This window comes from Anabrus simplex, chromosome 4 (assembly GCF_040414725.1).
Source record: "Anabrus simplex isolate iqAnaSimp1 chromosome 4, ASM4041472v1, whole genome shotgun sequence".
NCBI classification, from domain to species: domain Eukaryota; kingdom Metazoa; phylum Arthropoda; class Insecta; order Orthoptera; family Tettigoniidae; genus Anabrus; species Anabrus simplex.
Window position 1 is genome coordinate 429,753,260 of NC_090268.1, and position 21,661 is coordinate 429,774,920.

At 40.5% G+C, this 21,661-nt stretch overlaps 1 protein-coding gene across 1 annotated transcript in view; it reads right to left on the reverse strand.

The window, feature by feature from the left end:
* Positions 1 to 1,541: 1,541 nt before the first annotated feature.
* LOC136872317 (trehalase-like) overlaps positions 1,542 to 21,661 on the reverse strand; it is a 139,661-nt gene continuing 119,541 nt past the window's right edge. The window contains exons 6-7 of the mRNA XM_068227435.1: positions 10,614 to 10,742; positions 1,542 to 1,565 (exon numbers count right to left, since the gene is read on the reverse strand). Of these exons, the coding sequence (XP_068083536.1) occupies positions 1,542 to 1,565; positions 10,614 to 10,742 (153 nt within the window). The remainder of the gene's footprint in view (positions 1,566 to 10,613; positions 10,743 to 21,661) is intronic.

The window sequence follows — 21,661 nt, forward strand, 5'->3', positions numbered from 1 at the left end:
TTTAGTGAGGTCGATATAGATAATGTGGAGAGTGTAGGCAAGGTCAGGGGGCGAAGACCCATAAAAGTGTCGCTGCTATATTTATTGATGGCAGATATAGTGACAAGGAACGCTGGTGATCTACGGAGTGAGAAAATTGGGATTAAAAGGGATTTGGGAAGAGAGGTGAATATGAATTTCATAATTTTGATGAATCATTTAGTGAGAGCAAAACTGCAGGGGTTGAGTTCATATATTAGGGGTCAGATACTGGTGGTGAGCTATGGGAATTGCTCTCGAAATCGGACAGTGACGAAACTGAATGGATTGGAAGAGAGTTTGAAGCAAGAAGAAATCAGCAGGGCAGATGAGTATGTGCATATTAGCAAGAGAGCAGAAGTAATATCATCGGAAGCGGTCAGGGAAGCAGAATATGAGCTGAGGATGGAGTCCTGTGCGAGAGAAGAAAGGAGGATACAGGAAGTGACGGTGGGAGGGAAAGCACAAGATATGGCAAGTGGTCTTAAACGAAGTGAAAATAATGATTTGAGGGAAGAAGCAGAAGTACGAGGTGCCTTGGCTAAAGGGAGAAGCTTGAGCTTAAAGGAACTATGGGGTAAGAATGGTAAAATTGGTGAAGGCGTAGTGAAGAGAAGTAAAAAGACAAGTGGTAGTAGTAAGTAAACTGGATTGCTTTTGAAATGTTTAGTGAATTGAGTGTAATTAAGGTAATTTGGAATTGATTTGGAGGATAATGTATATGTGAATGATGAGTTGGTGGCATGAGAGGGTCGAGAATTTGTAATAATTAGTGAGTTTAGAATGTAATTAAGGTAATTTGGAAGAGTGATTAGTTAAAGGATAAGAGTTTGTTTTGGGTGTATATGAGATTGGAAAGTTCGATGGTAATATTTGAGTGAAGTTCGCTAAGAGTGATTAGACGTAATGGCAGAATTTAAGTATGGAATTTGGTTGTGAGTAATTTGAATTATAAGTGAAGGTAAGAGTGATTATGATTAAGAGGCAGATGTGGTGGTATGTAAAGAATGATCTCGTAATTGTATTTAAGACAACTGGAAAAGTGATTAGTTGACGAGATCGATGAGAATATGAAAATGCGGAGTTTGCTTGTGGTTGTAATTATAAGAGGTTGATTGACCTGAAAGAAAAGTGTGATGGTCATTTTGGGTGACGAATGCTATGAGGAATTATATGTTGGAACGAGAAGAGTTTTTGGTGAGATAGTTAGGTAATGGCGTTTAGTAATTAGGAAGTAGTTCGTATTAAAATGCTAAGTAAGGAGCTTGTGGCACACCAACACGACAGGTGATGTAATACTAGAGCTGGGTTTGCAAGCTGAGGATGTCAGCAGCGAGAACAATGTACGGTCTGGAATGTGCTAGGTTGCGAGCCCAGACGGTAGAGATATGAAGGTTTATTATACTACATGTGCCGTTGTTGATGGAGTTGTACATGGGCCATATGACGGTGTCAGTTGTTCATTTTATCTTAATTTATTCTGACTTATAGGCTGGACATTGTTATTTTACTCATTTAACAGATCAATTGGGTACTTTACTGGAGATCTGGAAGAAAGTAATAAAGAAAATAACCAAAGAGTGACTGCATGGGTGGCTATGTTTCTAGAAAATAGAACTCACAGAATTAGAGTAGGCGAAGCTTTATCTGTCCCTGTAATAATTAAGAGAGGAATTCCTCACGGCAGTACTATGGGATCTTTATATTTTCGTATACATATCAATGATGTGTGTAATGAGGTGGTATCAGAGATAAGGCTTTTTGCAGATTATGTTATTCTGTACAAAGTAATAAATAAGTTACAAGATCGTGAGCAACTGCAAAATGACCTCGATAATGTTGTGAGATGGACAGTAGGCAATGATATGATGATGAATGGGGTTAAAAGTCAGGTTGTGAGTTTCACGAATAGGAAAAGTCCTCTTAGTTTCAATCACTGCGCTGATGGGGTGAAAGTTCCCTTTGGGGATCACTGTAAGTACCTAGGTGTTAATATAAGGAAAGATCTTCATTGGGGTGATCACATAAATGGGATTGTAAATAAAGGGTACAGATCTGTGCGCATGGTTATGAGGGTATTTATGGGTTGTAATAAGGATGTAAAGGAGAGGGCATATAAGTCTCTGGTAAGACCAGGTTCCAATATATGGGATCTCACCAGGATTACTTGATTCAGGAACTGAAAAAAATCCGAAGGAAAGCAGCTTGAATTGTTCTGGGTGATTTCCGACAAAAGAGTAGCGTTACAAAAATGTTGCAAAGTTTGGGCTGGGAGGACTTGGGAGAAAGGAGACGAGCTGCTCGACTAAGTGGTATGTTCCGAGCTGTCAGTGGAGATATGGCGCGGAATGACATCAGTAGACGAATAAGTTTGAGTGGTGTCTTTAAAAGTAGGAAAGATCAGAATATGAAGATATAGTTGGAATTCAAGAGGACAAATTGGGGGCAAATATTCGTTTATAGGAAGAGGAGTTAGGGACTGGAATAAGTTACCAAGAGTGAGGTTCAATAAATTTCCAATTTATTTGCAATCATTTAAGAAAAAGCTAGGAAAACAACAGATAGAGAATCTGCTACGTGGGCGACTACCCTAAATGTAGATAAGTAGTGGGACGGAGATAGTTCAGGTTACGCAGCGCCTATCATCCTCCCATTCCACATGTGACATCTGGACATCTTTATGCAGCTGATACAATGTCAGGAGGAGCGTAACGGGTTGGCCTGCAGTCATCCACAGAGAATACAGATGGCAGAAGTCGTTGTGAATTGTTGCTTCAATAATTTATTAACATTATTTGTAATGTAGCGAAACAATGCAAAAATCCCACTTATTGAAAAATGGATTGCTATAGATCGAAACTTTATTACGGATGATCGAGTAGTCTTCTGTCAGGCATGCTTCAAGCAAGCCAGTTCAATCAATCAATCAATCAATCAATCAATCAATCAATCAATCAATCAATCAATCAATCAATCAATCAATCAATCAATCAATCAATCAATCAATCAATCAATCAATCAATCAATCAATCTATCTATCTATCAATCAATCAATCATAAATGATCTGCATTTAGGGCGGTTGCCCAGGTAGAAGATTCCCTGTCTGTCTGTTAGGTCACTAGCCCAGAGGCTGGTTGGATCCTCAAATAGCATCACCAACGTCTATGCAGTTATAGGGAAACCACAAAAACCAATGGCAGTACCAAAATGAGGCGTACTAGGCAAGATGAGGAGTGAGGTAGTTTGCCATTGCTTTCCTCACTTGGCCAGACAGTGCTATTATAGCACAACTAACCCTATGAGCAACACCTTTCATGACACCCAGACACACTGGTTGTGCTCTGAATGTCATTAATCAGCACCATCCATACCCCACCAGCTTCCATATTGTCACAGCCATGGATGAGACTGGGACTTCAGTGGAAGCTACAGTTTGCTCTGGCCTGTGCCAAGAGATGGATGCAAAAGTACTGTATCCATCAAGAAATGACAGCAGGCAGGAAGATTCCCTATGAATTGTTTATCTCATACTTATAATTGTTTTCCTCGCTTTTTCTTAAATATTTTCAATGAACTTGGAAATTTATCCAACATTTCTCTTGATAATTTATTCTAATCCCTTGTTCCTCGTCCTATAAACGAATATTTGCCCCAGTTTGTCCTCTTGAATTCCAATTTTACCTTTCCTACTTTTAAAAGCTCCACTCATGCTTATTCTTCTTTTTATGTCATTCCGTGCCAACTCACCAACGACAGCTCGAAACATACCGCATAGCCGATCATCTCGTCTCCAAGTCTTCCCAGCCCAAATTTGCAACATTTTAGTAACACTACTCCTTTGTCGGAAATCACCCAGAACAAATCGTTCTGCTTTCCTTTGATTTTTTTCTAGTTCTCGTAGCGAGTAGTCCTGGTGAGGATCCCGTACACTGGAGCCATACTCTAACTGCGGTCTTACCGGAGACTTATACACCCTCTCTTTTACATCTTTACTACAACCCCTAAATACTCCCACAACCATGTGAAAAGATCTGTAACCTTTCTTAACAACCTCGTTAATATGATAACCCCAATGAAGGTCACTCCTTATATTAACATCTAAGTACTTACTTTGTTCCCCATAAGGTACTATCAGCCCCTAAACACAATAATTAAAACTGCGAGGACTTTTCCTCTTGGTGAAACTTACAACTTAACTTTTCATCCCACTTACGTTCTGTCCATCTCACCGCATTGTTCAAGTCCTCCTGCAGTGGTTCACAATCCTGCAACTCACTTATTATTCTATACATTATAACATCATCCACAAATATCCTTATCTGTCATTCTAGATCTTACTCATCATGTATATAAGAAAATATAAATGTCCGATTACACTCTCCTGAGCGACCCCTCTTCATCATGACAGGATCAGATAACGCTTCACCTACTCTAATTCTAACTAAGCTAACTAACCTAAAATCAGCACTGCAACCAGTGCACGCTTACTTTAGTGTACTTAAGATTTGTGTTTTTGCCGGGTTAAATATAAAAAGAATTCCCTTCTTGAACAGCATAAATCTGCAGCTGTGGACGTTGCTAGTGTAGCTATGGGAAATACGTCCAAGAAACTCTTATTTCGAGTGCTGTAGTCCCAAAATTCTCAAAGGGTATACTCCAAGACAGAACGTAACAAATCCCGGATCAAAGTGGGTTACAGCTAGACGATAAACTTACTTCAATTGTGCATAAATCATATAGAAGACATGTTATGATGACAAAGAATAAATCTATGCACTTGCTTGAAAATTTCAGTTTGTTAACACAGTAGCTTTCTACGGGAAAGAACTATAAACAATTTGAGATATTCTGAACATAAAACCCTGCTGGCAGAAACAGAAGAGGATCTGAAGCTTTTAATTTCCCGCCTCAAAAATGAAAGTGAAGAAAATGGGTCTCTCTCTCAATATTTTAAAGACCAAAGTTATGATTACTGATGAGAGTGGTACAGTTTGTCTAAAGCTGAATGGGGAGTAGATAGAGAGTGTGGAGGATTTCATCTTCTTGGGAGCCAAAATAAGTCAAAGTGGAGATTCCGGTCCTGAAATTAAAAAGGCGGATTTCGCTTGGAAGAATCGTTAAGATAGCTATGTCCCCGATCTGGAAGAGCAGAGATACCAGTTTGGCTACCAAGTACGGATTAGTCAATGCGGTTATGTTACCGCTGTTCATAACCATGCTGAAACGCTGAAACAGGCTTACAAGAGGATGATCGACGCTTTTGAGCTCTGGTGTTTGGACTGCAAAAATCACCAATGAGACAGTTTTAGAGCGCATCAAGTCCCGTACGCCATTGGCTGGCATGATGGTATGATACTTGCATACCTTGGCCACGTTGTGCGATCAGATGCATTGGAAAGAGCAATCATGTTGATCGGTACAAGAAGACCAGGTCGCCAGAGGACTCGTTGGTTAGACACCACTAAAACAGACACCACCCTCACCCTGGAACAACTAAAGAAGACAGAGTGGAACAGGACAACTAATTCCTAGAATCGCCAATTGTCGGATTCGACTGCATGGATGATATCATCATCATTTCTACTGGACCTACTTCTTGCTCTTTATTAAAAAGCAACCCAAGGTGCCTCACTTCGTTTGTGATCACACCTTTCCGTGGAACAAACTTTTGAATTGGTGTGTGTTGTAGTACGGTGGTTTTGCAACCACGTCTTCATATATTTTTCAGGCTTAAATCGGTTAACTGGTGAGGTATTTGAATGTGTGAACATAAGACTAGAGACGTGAACAACGGACAGTGGTGGCAGATCAAGCAGAACCTTCGATGTTCACGATTACGAACTTAGCTGGAGAATTAAAACTCTTTAACAGAGGCAAAATTAAGAAGAAAGGAACCAAAGTAGAAGGTATACGCGAGAAATCGAAAGGCATACTCTTATGAGTGGAGTTAACCATAGGATTTAAGGCATATACCCGAGTATACCCTTGACTACAGTCCTTATTTCTTCCACTGATAGCGATCCTGAAGATTGCTTTAACTTCCGCTTACGCGAGATTTGTTTTACAAGTTGCTTTACGTCGCACCGACCTATATAGAACTTATGGCAATGATGGGCCAGAAAAGTGCTGGGTGTGGGAAGGAACCCACCATGGCCTTAATTCTCGTTTATTTTAAATGTTTGCATTGACCTACTAAGATCAATTCTCTCTACCCTCTGACACTAACAAGATAAATAATTTCCTCGTAATATTGAAGCAATAGTCAAATTTGTGGACGTGGACTTTATTGTCCTGTAAATTAATTATTGGCAGTGAATTTACACAGTTGATGCTGTTAAAGATAAATATTAAATCTTATAGCTGACAATACAGAAATGTGATTTACACGCTTTGGTTTTGACTGTTCCACATAAGAAAATAATGCCTGGTCAATATAGGACCAGCTGCCACCCCCAGAGGCCCGGGTTCGATTCCCGGCTCTGCCACGAAATTTGAAAAGTGGTGCGAGGGCTGGAACGGGGTCCACTCAGCCTCGGGAGGTCAACTATGTAGAGGAGGGTTCGATTCCCTCCTCAGCCATCATCAAAGTGGTTTTCCGTGGTTTCCCACTTCTCCTCCGGGCGAATGTCGGAATGGTACCTAACTTAACGCCACGGCCGCTTCCTTCCCCTCTTTTTTTTGTCTTTCCCTTCCAGTCTTCTCTTCTCATCCCCCCACAAGGCCCCTGTTCAGCATAGGAGGTGACGCCACCTGTGCGAGGTTATGGTCATCCTGCCTAGTTGTGTACCCCGACCCAATGTCTCACGTTCCACGACACTGCTCTTGATGCGGTAGAGGTGGGAATCCTCGCTGTATCCGAAGGATAACCAACCTGGAGAACAAACCGATTAAGAAAGAAAGAATGAAAGAAACGAGGAAATAATTAATTTTTTGAACTAAACAAACTACAACCGAAATCATTATTTGCAAAGTAGTTTCATATAAAGCAGAATAATTTGACAATGTTTGGTGAATCGGTGATTTCGTTTTTTTAAAAAGTGCTTCCCTTGAGAACTTCAATTTTTTACTTATCTTGTTATTCCCTGCGATGAGTGAATTAAAGTACAGCCCCAGAATATGCCTGGTGTGAAAATTAGAAACCACGGAAATCCATCTTCAGGGCTGCCGACAGTGGGGTTCGAACCCATTATCTCCCGAATACTGGACAGTGGCCGCTCTCAAGCGACTACAGCTATCGAGCTCGGTAAGCCAGATGTTGGTGTCTGCAAACGTCCCATAAAACGTACTAACCAACCGAACCATGAAAATATTCTTAGAAGATATCAGTAGCTGCATTCACGAATTAAAACCTAAAAAGGAACCTATGTTAAGCATATACGAAACGTAAAACGAAGCTTTACACCGTCTAAACCTGCGGGCCCTACTTATAACAAACTATCGTTTACCCTCTGCTTCACCCGCCTAGAGTTATTTCCAGTTTGATACGAATTGTAATCAGTAATGGAAAAAGTACAAACAATTTGGGGTGAATTAGAGTTGCCCGACAGATATTGTAGTCTATTACAATTACAAATTACTTGTTCAACAAATTATGGATAAAATATCAACTACAATTACTTCAAAGACCACAGTCTTAAAGAAATCACCGAGCGAATTAGCAGTGCGGCTAGTGTCACGTAGTTTGAGCCTGCATTCGGAAGACACTGGGTTCGAATCGCACTGTCGGCAACCCTGAAGATGGTTTTCCAAAGTTTCCCATTTTCACACTAGATAAATGATGGGACTGTATCTTATCTAAGGCCACGGTCGCTTCCACTCCGAGCCCTTTCCCATCGCATCGTCACTATAACAACTGTCTGTGTCGGTGCGACGTAGAGAAAAAAATGATTAAGGAAATGGCTGATTATTTTTTTCACGTGGAGCTTGAAATATATTAAAGTTTCTAGCGTAGAAATATTTTAAAAGGCTATCATCACTAAGTGAGACTAAGCATGTCGACTTGGAATTCTTCAAAATGTTTTCTCCCATGAGTTTTAGTTCATGTGATAACTTGTAGCATTTCGGATAATTTTCCTTTTATTATATAAAACAATCGATTATTAAAATTCTCAGCGCTAAACAGAAGTAAATCTTTGAATTTGCTGTAAAAATCTCACTTCACTTTAAGGAATACCTGTGTATAATTTTATCAACATTTCCAGCAGTGAAGGATATTATAGGATACGTTTGATATCTTTGGAAGTAGAGGCACAAAAATTTATAGGTAAGAAAATGTACCCGGGTCTGAGGGAAATAGTGAGGAAGAGTTGAGGGAGAGGGGAGAAGCACATCAAAATTGAAAAATTAACTAAAAAACGTTAAGTATTTTTATGCTCTCTCAGCGAATTTCGATAGAGGCATAAAGGTTCCCCGTCTACACACTTAAGTGAGTTTCTCTCATTGGTTGGCCGGCAGGAGCGCCCAGCTTATCTGCGCTCCCGTTGACTCATCACTTCCCGCTCCAGGACATAGCAACTGCTCACTTTATCCGTACATGACATGAGATAACAATTAAAATAAGAAAACAAGAATTAAGAAATGATATAGGCTTTTTGGGCTTATGCCTTGTCAAGAAAATTAGGTGAAATTCTTTACGTTTCGCAGAGAACTTTGCTCTGCGTCTGCAGAAGAAAATCCCGACCGTCCACGAGGAAATTGTGTTACAAATCGCCTAACGACTTCCCTGCAAGACTCTGTTTTCACTTAATACACTGGGGGTGGGCTGGTGGGTCTTTGGACACGGCAATGAACGCGTCTCTTCTCTAAAAGTAATTCCACGTAAGTTTTAATTTTTTATAATTCCTCATATCCTTATAAAGCTTGCGTGAACAGGTCTGGAATTCTACTTTCTTAAATTGTGATATAGGGATAAGTCCGCCCGTGTGGTGTAGTGGTTAGTGTGATTAGCTGACATCCCCGGAGGCCAGGGTTCGATTCCCGGCTCTGCCACGAAATTTGAAAAGTGGTACGAGGGCTGAAACGGAGTCCACTCAGCCTCGGGAGATCAACTGCGTAGAGGGGGGGGGGTCGATTCCCACCTCAGCCATCCTGGAAGTGGTTTTCCGTGGTATCCCACTTCCCCTCCAGGCAAATGCTGGGATGGTACCAAACTTAAGGCCACGGCCGCTTCCTTCCCTCTTCCTTGTCTATCCTTTCCAATCTTCCCATTCCCCACCAAGGCCCCTGTTCAGCATAGCAGGTGAAACCGCCTGGGCGAGGTACTGGTCATCCTCGCCAGTTGTATCTCCCGACCCAATGTCTCACGCTCCAGGACACTGCCCATGAGGCGGTAGAGGTGGGATCCATCGCTGGGAAAAATCAACCCTGGAGGTTGAGGAGATTAAGAAAGAAAGAAAGAAAGAAAGAAAGAAAGAAAGAAAGAAAGAAAGATATGGGGATAGGAAATCTTTGGACTACCGTAATTTCTGCGTAACACGATGCATTTACTTTTGAAATACATAACTGAGTTCGAAACTAAAAATGACCAAAATTTGGACTTGTGCTATTTCTCAAACAATCGATACATTTATTAACTGAAATGTAGTAGTGTTCGTACAGATCAAGAGGTAAAGGTGTAAGGGTACTTACTGACTTTGCCGGCTGAGTAATAGCAACAGCTTCTTTTATCTAGGCGGGGATTTACTTAAAAAAAACCACAGTTCTAGCCATTCAGGCAAGCAACTCAATGATAACAACTTCCTAGGGATATGAGCTACGAATTTCAGGTAAATAAAATATAATAAAGTATGAGAATATACTTGTTATTTATTCCTAAAATTACAATCCTTTTCTTAATCATCGTTATGCGGTCGATTAGATTAGCAGTTTGCCTTTTTCTACCACTAAGAGTGCTAATGTGAGTCAATATAGAGTTACACTTAAGCCCTTATAATTACAATCGGACCGAGCTCGATAGCTGCAGTCGCTTAAGTGCGGCCAGTATCCAGTATTCGGGAGATAGTAGGTTCGAACCCCACTGTCGGCAGCCCTGAAAATGGTTTTCCCGTGGTTTCCCATTTTCACACCAGGCAAATGCTGGGGCTGTACCTTAATTAAAGCCACGACCACACAGTTTTCAAGAATCAAAAATGCCTGAGGGTATTGAACCAAGGAACATATTGCAGATAGAATTATGTAAGTTAATCTGGCCAGGACTTGAATCAAGAAGAAAACGAGTAAAGAAACAAACGCATTTATGCCGGGAGTGATTTTCGAATTGTTAGATTGACTCACAGTTTGAAACCTTTCCGGGCAGTTTACCCCTTCAACTTTCAGCACTATTGAGGAAATTACTTAATTTTACGTTTTTTCTTAGCATGTGGATCCCTATTTCGTCTGCTAGGAAATGTTTTCAACGTGAAAATACATTGCAACTTTTCACCCGTGCGAGCAGAATCCCGGCTTGACATTATATGGTTTATTATAGAGAAATAATATTTTAATGATATTTACGAATTTGTATTATTCATTTATCGAGCGATCCAATTTGTTCATCGTATTCTGCCAATCAAAAGGATACCTTTTGTATATTGAAGAAAAGATAATTCACACTAACCTTATCAACCCTCATTTTATCCCCGTACATCGACAGTAGTTCGATGATTACCCCGTTGGTCCAGCCAAACCCAGACTGTACGTCATACTCGCCAAGGCGCCCACTAGCTCCAGCTTCTGTCGCGTTGTACTGAAACAAAGAGAAGCGATGGATTTCCATTAGAGCTGGACGCTGGACACTACGAGAGGGTTGTGGGAAGCAAAGATGTCACGGCAGATGACAGCTGATGACATGTCATTGTGCTGTACGCACAGACGTCTCTTCAGTACAAACCAGGCCCGCGAAACGGGAGACGTAGGCAGATTTATATTCATGTGTTTGATTACATATATCTTCCATAATTTTCATCATGTCTAAATGAATCTTAGAACACTAATTTAATAAAGTTTTGAATGTTTAAGGGCCACCGTGGTAATTTTATTTTAAGTTATTGAACTATTAACATTATTCCATACGCCACTGATTTTCGTTACACATTTCGAGTAAGTTATAGAATAAAATTTAAACCTTCAAATATATTAATATTGTACATAAGTACGTAGAATTTTAAGTGCTGTAACTTTTTCCTGAATATATTTGTTGATTTTCTGTAATTTTTTGTACTTGATGGTATTTTCTCAATAAATTGTTTTCAATATTTTAATGCATGAAATTATTCTTATTCATCACACTAAAAGATGACTCTACTTCAAGCTTTATATTTATTTCGGTGACTTGTATTCAAAATTTTATGAAATTCCATCAAGCAATTCTGGAGATAATTCTGCCTGCATTATGTGACATTCAGAAAATAAAAGCAAAACTTGTCATAATAAAGTTTCAGGACTATACCTGATCTAAAACTGCCCCTAACCGTACTCCTCTCTTTCATTACCATCCCACCGAGCTAGATAGCTGCAGTCGCTTAAGTGCGGCCAGTATCCAGTATTCGGGAGATAGTGGGTTCGAACCCCACTGTCGGCAGCCCTGAAGAATTGTTTTCCGTAGTTTCCCATTTTCACACCAAACAAATGCTGGGGATGAACCTTAATTAAGGCCACGGCCGCTTCCTTCCCACTCCTAGCCCTTTCCTGTCCCATTGTAGCTGTAAGACGTGTCTGTGTCAGTGTGACTTAAAACAACTAGCAAAAGCATTACCATCCTTGTCTGCTCTCTTATCTTCTCTGACAAGGAAGGAAAGAATATATGGCCTTCAATAAATCATTGTCGGAAGTTTCACTGACAGAACTGTGGAACAAGACATCATTTATTACTGCGAACGCTAAGTAATGCTGTGCCATACTGCAGTGCATAATTATTTAACTTTTAAGTGCTATTTGCACTTCCAATTTCAATTTAAAGTTTGGGATTATATTCTCCTAGATTCAAGGAAACCAACAAAAATAAATTTTGATTTTTTTCATGTTTTCTGCCTGCGTCTTCCCTTAAGGGAGTAACCACCTCTGGGTAGCAGTGGGCATGCTTGCAGTGGTGGTCACAGTGCACGGCCTTTGCTGCAGAAAATCGCCAACCACCAGGAAACGTTTTACGAGGGCGAATCAAAAATTAAGTTACACTTCCAAGTTATGGCCATTTATGAAACCACCTACACATAGGCAACACGGCTATGACAACATATAATGTAACTTCACTTTTCCACATACCGGTAGTTCCCAAGAGACTGCAAACATTTCTCGAAACGGCCAACCGACTTTTCGATTCCGGATGCATAGAAACTACCTCCAGCGCTATGTAACCTCGTCCTTTTTCAGCTTACCGAACACATGATAATAGCATGGGATATTGCACGATAACGCAACACCTCACACGGCCCGTTAAACCTCCGAACTGCTGCAGCGATTCAAGTGGGAGTGGCAACCTCCTTCATACAGTCCAGACCTAGCGCCATGCAATTTTCACGTGTTCGGTAAGCTGAAAAATGATCTCAGTGGATGATGATTCCAAAATGATGAGGAGGTGAAATCAGCTGTCTCCAGGTGGAGGTGATTTCTACGCATCCGGAACCGAAAAGTTGGTTGGCTGTTCCGAAAGATTTTACAGTCTCTTGGGGACTATGGGAAAAGCGAACTTACATTGTATGTTGTCATAGCCGTGTTGCCTATGTATAGGTGGTTTCATAAATCGCCAAAACTAAGTGTAACTTACTTTTTGATTCGTCCTCGTAGGAGGTTATTCATCATCATCATCATCATCATCACAATTTTCCCTTTTGCAGGTGACACCGGTGGGGGCAAGTATGGTTGTTCTCCACTTCGTCCCGTCTCTTCACTGTGTTCTGTCGTCTTATGCTGTTCTTCACAGCGTCCATCCATTGTAATCTTGGTCTTCCTCGTCCTCTCTTCCCTGTCATCTGTCTTTCCCGTTCTTGTCTTGCAGTCATTCTTCTTTCATCTGCTTGACGTGTCCAAACCACCTCAATCTGTTCTCTTCCAGTTTGTCATTTAGTTTTTGCACATTTAGCTCTTTTCGTACGTCTTCATTTCTCACTCAGTCCCTCGTTGTCTTCTGTGCCATACTCCTCTCAGGAGTTTCATTTCAGCTGCCTGTACTCTACTCTCATATCTCTGGGTCATTGTCCAGGTTTCTGCTGCATACACCATTACTGGTACATTTCTTCTTTAGCTTTCATTGGTACATCATTATTCCATATTAATCTCCGTACGTATAGTAATCCCAGCTGTAGTGATGGTATAATCGAGTACTTTTAATAAACGAATAACCTCCACCCGATTATTTAAAGAATCGAATGAAATAATAGAATGAGTTTCAAAAGTCATTCAGTTGTATCGCATCATGAAACAATTTTTCGGTTTAAGTGTGTCGAACGGATGACCAATTGAAATAAGCGAATAGATGAACTCTTTTGAAAAGCAGAAATACCTTTTTCTCCAAACGTATCTCCAAATGTTGAAACTAAATCAGTTTTGCGAGATTATTTTCACCACTTATTTATCAGTAGGACAAAACCTCTAACAAACATATACCCGGTTCACTTTGTCTTAATAAAATCACTTTTCACTCGATTATTTCGAAAGAATTCACTATTCAATTGCTCCATTCATTCTAATGCAGTTTCGAATGAATAATCGGAAAAATATTCGGAGGGAAAAATATTCACCATTCGATTGCCGCATTCATCCTAATGAATACTGAATAATGGCAAACATATCCTTCTACTAAATTCCATATCCACTCTTCCATTTCTGACAGTTTACTTCGCAAGTATTTAAAGTGTTCTACTATTTCCAGTTCATTGTCTCCGATTTTGATAACTCCTTTTCCTTTTCTACTTCCTCTACTCATCACCGCTGTCCTGCTCTTCTCGACATTGATCCTCATTCCCCACTATTCAATCCTTCTGTTAAGGAGGTTAGGGGGTTATTATTTGTCACTAAATATAATGTCACACAACGTACTGTTTAATTCATTATAGCGATTTTTATTTCACCCAACACTCTAACGTACGTCACAACAAATACAGGATGGTCGAAAAGAACGTGAACCTTAGAGTATTGGTCATACTGATATGTAATTTAAAAACATTACGTCGATATCTCGCACCGTTGTAATTTTATCAGCTGTTGAAGTCAGCCAATCAGATCGCTTCGCGGGCGATTTCAAATGGGCATTAGAAGGCGGCGTTGCTAAATCTGCACGTGGCTTGATCGGCCTTGAGAGCCATGCCGAGAAATGAGCACCAAACACTCACACACAGTGGGTTTCAGTGAATGCCACGGTAGCGGGCCTGTTATGGGGACGAGCCTATCAACAGGGAGGTTCTTGTTCAAGTCCCTCCCCTGGAGGAGTTTATTTCTTCGATTGGTGCTCTCAAGCCAGACTTAAGCCACACGCATATTTAGCAACACCGCCTCGCAAAGCTCATCTGAAGTCGCACGCGAAGCGATCTGATTGGCTAACTTCAGCAGCTGATAAAGTGACAATTGTGCGAGATTATTTTTGGTTACGTAAACGAATGTGATCCACGAAATGTCTCTGTAATATTTGTCACAAATGGAAGATAATGATTGCTTTTACTCAAATAAAATCTCAAATCGGCGGTACTTTTACAAATACCATCGTTACTAGAGAAATCTGTAGAGAAATATGTATACGTACGAGCTGTAGACAGTACTCCATTATGTTGCATTCCGCTGCTCGCGCCGTCTTTTGTTTCTTTCTTGATGTCCAGGGCTGGCACCGATGAATGGGAGTGCTATGTCTGTGAATTCTCATTATCTTTGTCCATATGTCTAGCGCGGGTAGTTCAAACAGCAAAATGGAGGTCAGCAGCATTCCGGAAGTTATCGCGTAATCTATGTCTGTATTTCAGTTCGTTAGTCCACAGAATTCTTCTAATGTACATAGGCCGTAGCTTCTTATCGTCAATTAATTCCTGCATATCGCGATATAATTCAGGAAATAATGCCATATTTTCTTTCTTCCTTTGCAGCACTACCGGGAAGTGACAAATGAAGTGACAACCCTTCAAATTAAATCGAATGAAAGAATCAATAAAACGACACCAAAGAATTTCAGTGAGCAAAGACATCACGCACGACAGTGTTAGACAAAAAAAAAAAAAAACACTTACGGAAGCGCTGCGACGTAGAAGAAATAGCAGTAAAGTATGCATTCTCTACAAATAAAATATTTCATATTATTTCTTAATTTACCTCCGATTTGAGACTTTATTTGAGTAAAGGCTATTATTATCTTCCATTTGTGACAAGTATTACAGTGACATTTCGTAGATCACATTCTTTCACATAACCTCCTGTACGATATATCCATGTAGCACTTCCTCTCCTTTCCGCTGGTAAAAGTAACCACCTTCCACCTTTCCCCTTGACTCCTACATAGCAGACTAAGACCATGCCATCTTTTCAGACTATATTTCTAGCACTTAATGAATTTCATAGGAGCCTACTCTGAAGCTAACCTGCGGGGTGTGGGTGTACTAAATTCCTTGAATTTTCGCACCGTTCTCGCCATTCGAGACGTTTCAGTAGGTTATTCCACAGGGTCGGTGCGGTGTAGATCTCTACTTTATAATTTTCGTAAGTTTTATAATTGTTACCAGGTGTTTCTGCATAAGTCTTTTGTGGTTTCACTAAGAGATGGCGCCAGCGAACAGTACGTAGCGTATGAATTTGATACATACGTCAGTTTGTTCGTCTGACATTAACCTACGAACACACATAAGTTGAGTCTGTCAAACTCTAGCGTCTGTGTTGTATCGTTCAGTGATCATGTCGACGTTTGTGCCTGAGAAAGAACATTTGCTGCGCGCATTTATTTTCTTATTTAATCAAAAGGAAAAGGCTGTGTAAAGTCATCGTTTGCTGGTGGAAACATACGGTGAACTCGCTCCATCGATTAGAACATGTGAGACATAGTTTCGGCAATTTCATCGGCAAGAAGACCATGCTTTGTGTCTTGTGGGACCAGAGAGGTATTTTGTGTTACGAACTCTTGAAGTCCGGCGAAACCGTTGATGCACAACTGTATCGCCAACAAATGAATAATTTAAATCACTAAGTAACCGAAAGACGACGAAATGGGCCAGAAGACATGGCAAAGTGATTTTGTTTCACGACAATGTGCCGTCTCACACTGAAAAACCAGTGAAAGACACCTTGAAATCGCTTGGATGGGACATCCTGCCGCACTCGCCGTACTTCCCGACCTGGTGCCGTCTGACTATCACCTCTTCGCATCAATGGGGCACGCGCTCGCAGAGCAGCACTTCAGCAATTTCGAGGAATTTGGAAAATGGCTCGACGAATGGTTTTCCGAAAAAGACAAGCAGTTTTTCTGGCATGGTATTCAAAACTTACTTGAAAGATGGGCGAAGTGTGTAGAAGCCGATGGTCAATATTTTGAATTAAAAAAAAAAGAATTTTCTTTGAAACTTAAGTGTTTCCTTTACCACAAAACCGGGAAAGACTTATGCATACACCTGGTAACAGTTATTAGTGAAAGTTGTTATGTTTTGTTACAGTATCCCTGAGAATACGCTGGCCTTCAGTAGCATCTTCTTCCAGTGAACGATGAGATGGCAGGAAGGTTGCTTCGCGGTTTGAAGTGTGGCGAACTGTAGCCCTTGTTCAGCGATGGTGGCGGGGTGTTCATGGCCCTCATGCCACACTTTATTCTAAAACCACTAGGAATTGCCACACCAAGCTAATGACATCTGGGTCAGTTGTGGATAAACCTTCGGAAGCACGATCTCCAGGAAATGTAGCGGCAGTGAGAGAGATATTCACTCGCAGTCCTGGTGAATCAACACCCAGGCAGCTTGTGAGTGTGGAATCAGCAGGCATACAGTCCGTGTTGCGTCAAAGAACGACCTGGTCTGGAGACCCTGGAAACCCCATTATGCTCAGAAGTTATCGTTGGAGGATTGTGACAGGGGAGTGGAATATGGGGAAATTTTGTGTACTGTCATGGAGTAACGATTGGCCGTGTGTGTTCATAAACATTATTTGGAGTGAAAAGGTTGATTTTGCGTTGGCTGGCTGGGGCGGGGGGAAGGGGGTGGCGAGAAGGAATCGTCAACCGAAACAGCTGCCATTATTGGGGAGAAAAAATCCAGGAATGGCAGTTGTAAAACTCCATAGTCACCAAAATTGACAGTCTGGTGCAATCTGACCGCGGATCGTATCATTGGTCCATTAATATTACGAGACACCATGAACAGCGACCGGTATCGCCAGATGATGAATGAATGTGTGTGGCCAGTAATATCACAATGGGACAATTTTGCTGATATAATTTTTCAGCAAGGAGCACCACCTCATTTCGCCATAATCGTTCGTGGCTGGCTGAATGAACATTTCGAAGGACGTTGGCTAGGACGGCGGGGACCACATGAGTGGCCTGCTAGAAGTCCCGTCCTCACCCCTTGTCACTTATTTTTGTGGGATTGGGCCAAAGAAGAAGTGTACCGAACAAAGCCACGCACTCTGGACGAGTTGGAGGAGAGAATCAGAGTTGTCCTTGGAAATGTACCTCAGATTTTCCTGTAGAAGTCAGTTGATGACATTCTTATACATTTATGTCTTTTGGTCGACAACTCAGGAGCATATGTGGAATTTTAGTATGGTACACACATTTTAATGTTCCTGAGAACCGACCACAACTTGTTCCGTGTGAAAATATTCGTTAACAAAAACTTACGGACATTAAAAACTAGGGAGCAACATCGCACCCATCCTGAATATCATAAAAGTAATATCGTATAAGATACTTCTTCATTCTATTCCACACTTTTATTTCGTCAAAATCATTATTTCGCTTTTAGTCTCTCATACTGAAGACAAATACAAGATGATCGAGCGGCACTTGTGTTCTTCTATACGCTGAACATATTTAATGCATTCTCCTCACTACTCTTCATAGCAACTACGATCGGTGCAAACGAACTGGTTTCAGTGCAAACATAGTATCTGAAGGTAATGGACAATTAGCAGCTTACAAAGTTACAGACAATTTTCTCAGAGTTACCAAAGTGGCAGCGAAGGTCTACTGCAATCATACTTCCTCACTTCTTCATAACATTACAAATTCACAGTGTTAAGTTTACTCAATGTAAACAATATTGTGTACAAGCTCTTTAGGTACTTTTCAAGCGTGAAATTATCAGCATTTCGCCCCAGTGTATCAGTGGGCTCATCAGTTGGAATACTGCCCCTTACCAAGGAGCTGGCGGCTAGTGTGCCGTTGAGACACCACTACAAGCCCCATCTGTAGGACAATGTAGTGACAGTGCACCACGGGAGGTATGTACCTCCCCTTGTAATAATGCCTACCTTTGGCTTTTCTATCAACAATTAAGCTCCCAGAAGAAAACCATAATTTAATACTTATATTAATAATAATAATAATCGAACGAACCGGAAAAGGAAACATAGCCCAAAACAACCGTGTCCAAAAACTCAGAAGAGAATATGGGAGAACAAGAGAAATCTACAACGAAAAATGTATGTCTGTCCATGTTAAGATTAAACATTACAATACTGTAATAAAACCTGGGGCTTTATATGCTGGGGAAACTCTAACGCTTCGTAAAAAGAGCGAGCGGAAAAATATCTTAAAAGAGCGAAAAATCATGAGGAAATGTTTAGGACCAAGACACAAGGAAGAAAGTTACCGCCTCCAAAACCGGAAATCCACAGAAACCTTATCTAATATTGCGGCCGACCTCAGGGAGAGAAGGCTAAAATTTTATGGACATGTTAAGAGGCTATCAGACACCAGACTAACCCACCAAGTTCTTGAAAGAGTTGATAAACTGAAGAATTTCCCTTGGATACAACAAACAAAAGCGGACATGAAGAACGCACTGAAGAAATTTTGAATCGAAATATATATAGAAAGAAAATTGACAAGTTGTCAGTTACTCCAGAGAATGAAGTACCAAAAAGAGCAGGCACCAAGTGGACGTAAGAAAGGAAGAGGATCTTTAGTGAACAGATGAAAGCATCTTGTATCCTCCGCAAACGAAATCATAAATAAAGATTCGTGTGTTCCGAAAGGTATCATTCATGCATAATAATAAAAATAATAATTGTTACCGTGTTTTTGTGGATCTCAGAGAGGTGAGAAAAGGTGCTGGTGGGAATGGGTCTATCTACTATAGCAAAGATCAACTTAAAACTTTAAAATAGGTTATATTTCTTTTCAAATTTCAAACTTAACAAGCTTCTTCACTAGGTGAAGAAAAGAAAGGTCAGGTACAATAACAATCTTGATACAAGAATTGGAAAACCCGAGAATAGGGAATTTAACAGTTTCAGGCCTTAAGCCCCAAATTCACAAGGTTACAATGACGCCTATGTAGCGTTTAATTAAACACAAATTTCCAGAGCACTTTGCTCCAACTCTTACAATCTTACGGCCTTCGAAAGGCACTAATAGTATCCCACAAAACCAGAAAGATTTTACGAACTCTCCGAATCCACAAAGGAGACTGGCTCCCAATTTCTTACAGCCTACTCAAGGCAACATTACAAAAATCTTACAATTTCCGGCCTCTCTAGGCTCAACCTCTAATTTACCATTTTTACACATGAGTATCTATTACCCAACCTACTGGGCCTTCGTGGAAAAGAGGAACAGGTTAAATTACTGGCCTGAACACGAAATTAATGGAAGCGTACACTTGCGCTCCTAGAAAATTAAGTATAAAACCCTAATTGGGCTCTCGGCCCGATGATGCAGAGGCTAATCCCAAGCTACTGAGGTGACTCGAATGAAGGTTAATTTAATGCTTGACAGAAAAGAGAAACCGTTACAAAATCGTAGTCACCTCAAGATAAATTGAAGGGGAACTCGAGAGGGTAACGCACTCTCTATCCCCAATTTACAATTTAAGTCTTTATGAAATTTTACATTAGCCGAAAGAAGTTTTACATTTTAGAAAACAGTAGGTTACATAGTTAGAATTTATAACCTTCCCCTCGTGTGAGTCTACGGAGGTAGCTACAGAAAAATAAGACTGGTGGCCATTACCTTGGCTGTTGAACTGCCTGGCGAAGAATGAGGCGCCCGTCTCCTGTCTTAACATACACACTCAGTAGGATGACGAGCAATAAGACAAGGTAGCTTGAAAAATCCGCAGCTTATATCCCGGAGGGGATGGATCGAGAAGGTTCTGGACTAAATCCAGATACACCCTCTCATTTTTATTGGATAGTTTTAAAAGTTACAAGGAGCCAGTGATTGGCTGAAATATAATTACAGAAAATTGTTATTGGCCAGATTCAAAAGCTGGCGGGATAAGAAGGTAGTGTTGCAAACCCTGAAATATCAAAATAAATGAAAGTTGATTTAGTTATGAAAGCCTATAAACACAAAACTTCTTTAAATCACTAATTCTTCCGTCTTACACCAGATTGCGTGACCTCAGTTTTTGTAAGGACATCTATGGAGAAACGTTCAAACACCTTAACGTAAACCAAAACAAAACAAATAAATACAGACAGTTTAAACAACTTCGAAGTAACACATAACTCAATAATTCAATTTTGACATCTTCTGGGCAATATCCCAACTTCATGCCGTAGCTGTTTCAAGATTTGTACGAGAGATAGCGTTCTTTAAGGCGCTTCTTTTAAATGAATGGAGTTGAGGTGTACCTCCTGGCACAATAATAATAATAATAATAATAGTAATAATAATAATAATAATAATAATAATTGTACCGGGCGGTACACCTCCACTCCGCTAATTTAAAATTTGCGCCAGTTGAAACTCCTCTGCTGGAGGAAGTCTGAACTTTATCTACGCTATTAATTCTCTACTTTCTCAGAAGATGTCACCACGTGGAAAATTTTGAGTTTTTGAACTGTGTCATTTTTGATGTGGTTTTGTTTCACTTGAAGTAAGAAGTGTGAACTTTCTCTTCTAGAGGACACTACTGAAGATCAACAATAGTGCAACCTAGTGCGGAGTCAAAGAACTATTTTGTTGGAGAAATTTTTATTTCAAATGTTTGTTCTTTGCTAAATTTCTTTCAGTCATTGGTTAAGTTGGCAATATTAACCCCTTCTTTCCCCTTGTTTTAAATCTAGCCTATCCCGAATTTCTTGAATTAGTTTTCCACCAATTATGTGTTTCTTCTTAGTATTGTGTAGGGGGTTTATTGATCTACCAATAAAATCATCGCGGGAGGGTGTTTTCATTCCCCTAACGCCTAGAACCTCCTGCGAGAGTATTTAAACTGCTGATTTTAGGGTCTCCGGGCCACTTCTGTTCCATCTTTCAGTGTATAAAGTACATAGCAGGAGGCGGGAAGCGCCTCTTTCTTCGGCAGCGGTCATCAATAAGGTAATGGCCGATTAATAAATTCTTCCTTTGCTAGCTCAGCAGTTTAACTCTCGGGGCGGGTGCGAAGCGTTCCTCCATGTAACCTTTTCCTAAAATGTAACGATCTTTTCTTCTATTCTCTTTTAAGCTGCATATTGGGATAGAGAGTGCTAACCCTCTCGAGCTCCCACTCACATTGTCTTGAGGTGAACTTATTTTCTCAACTTGTTCTTCGTTAA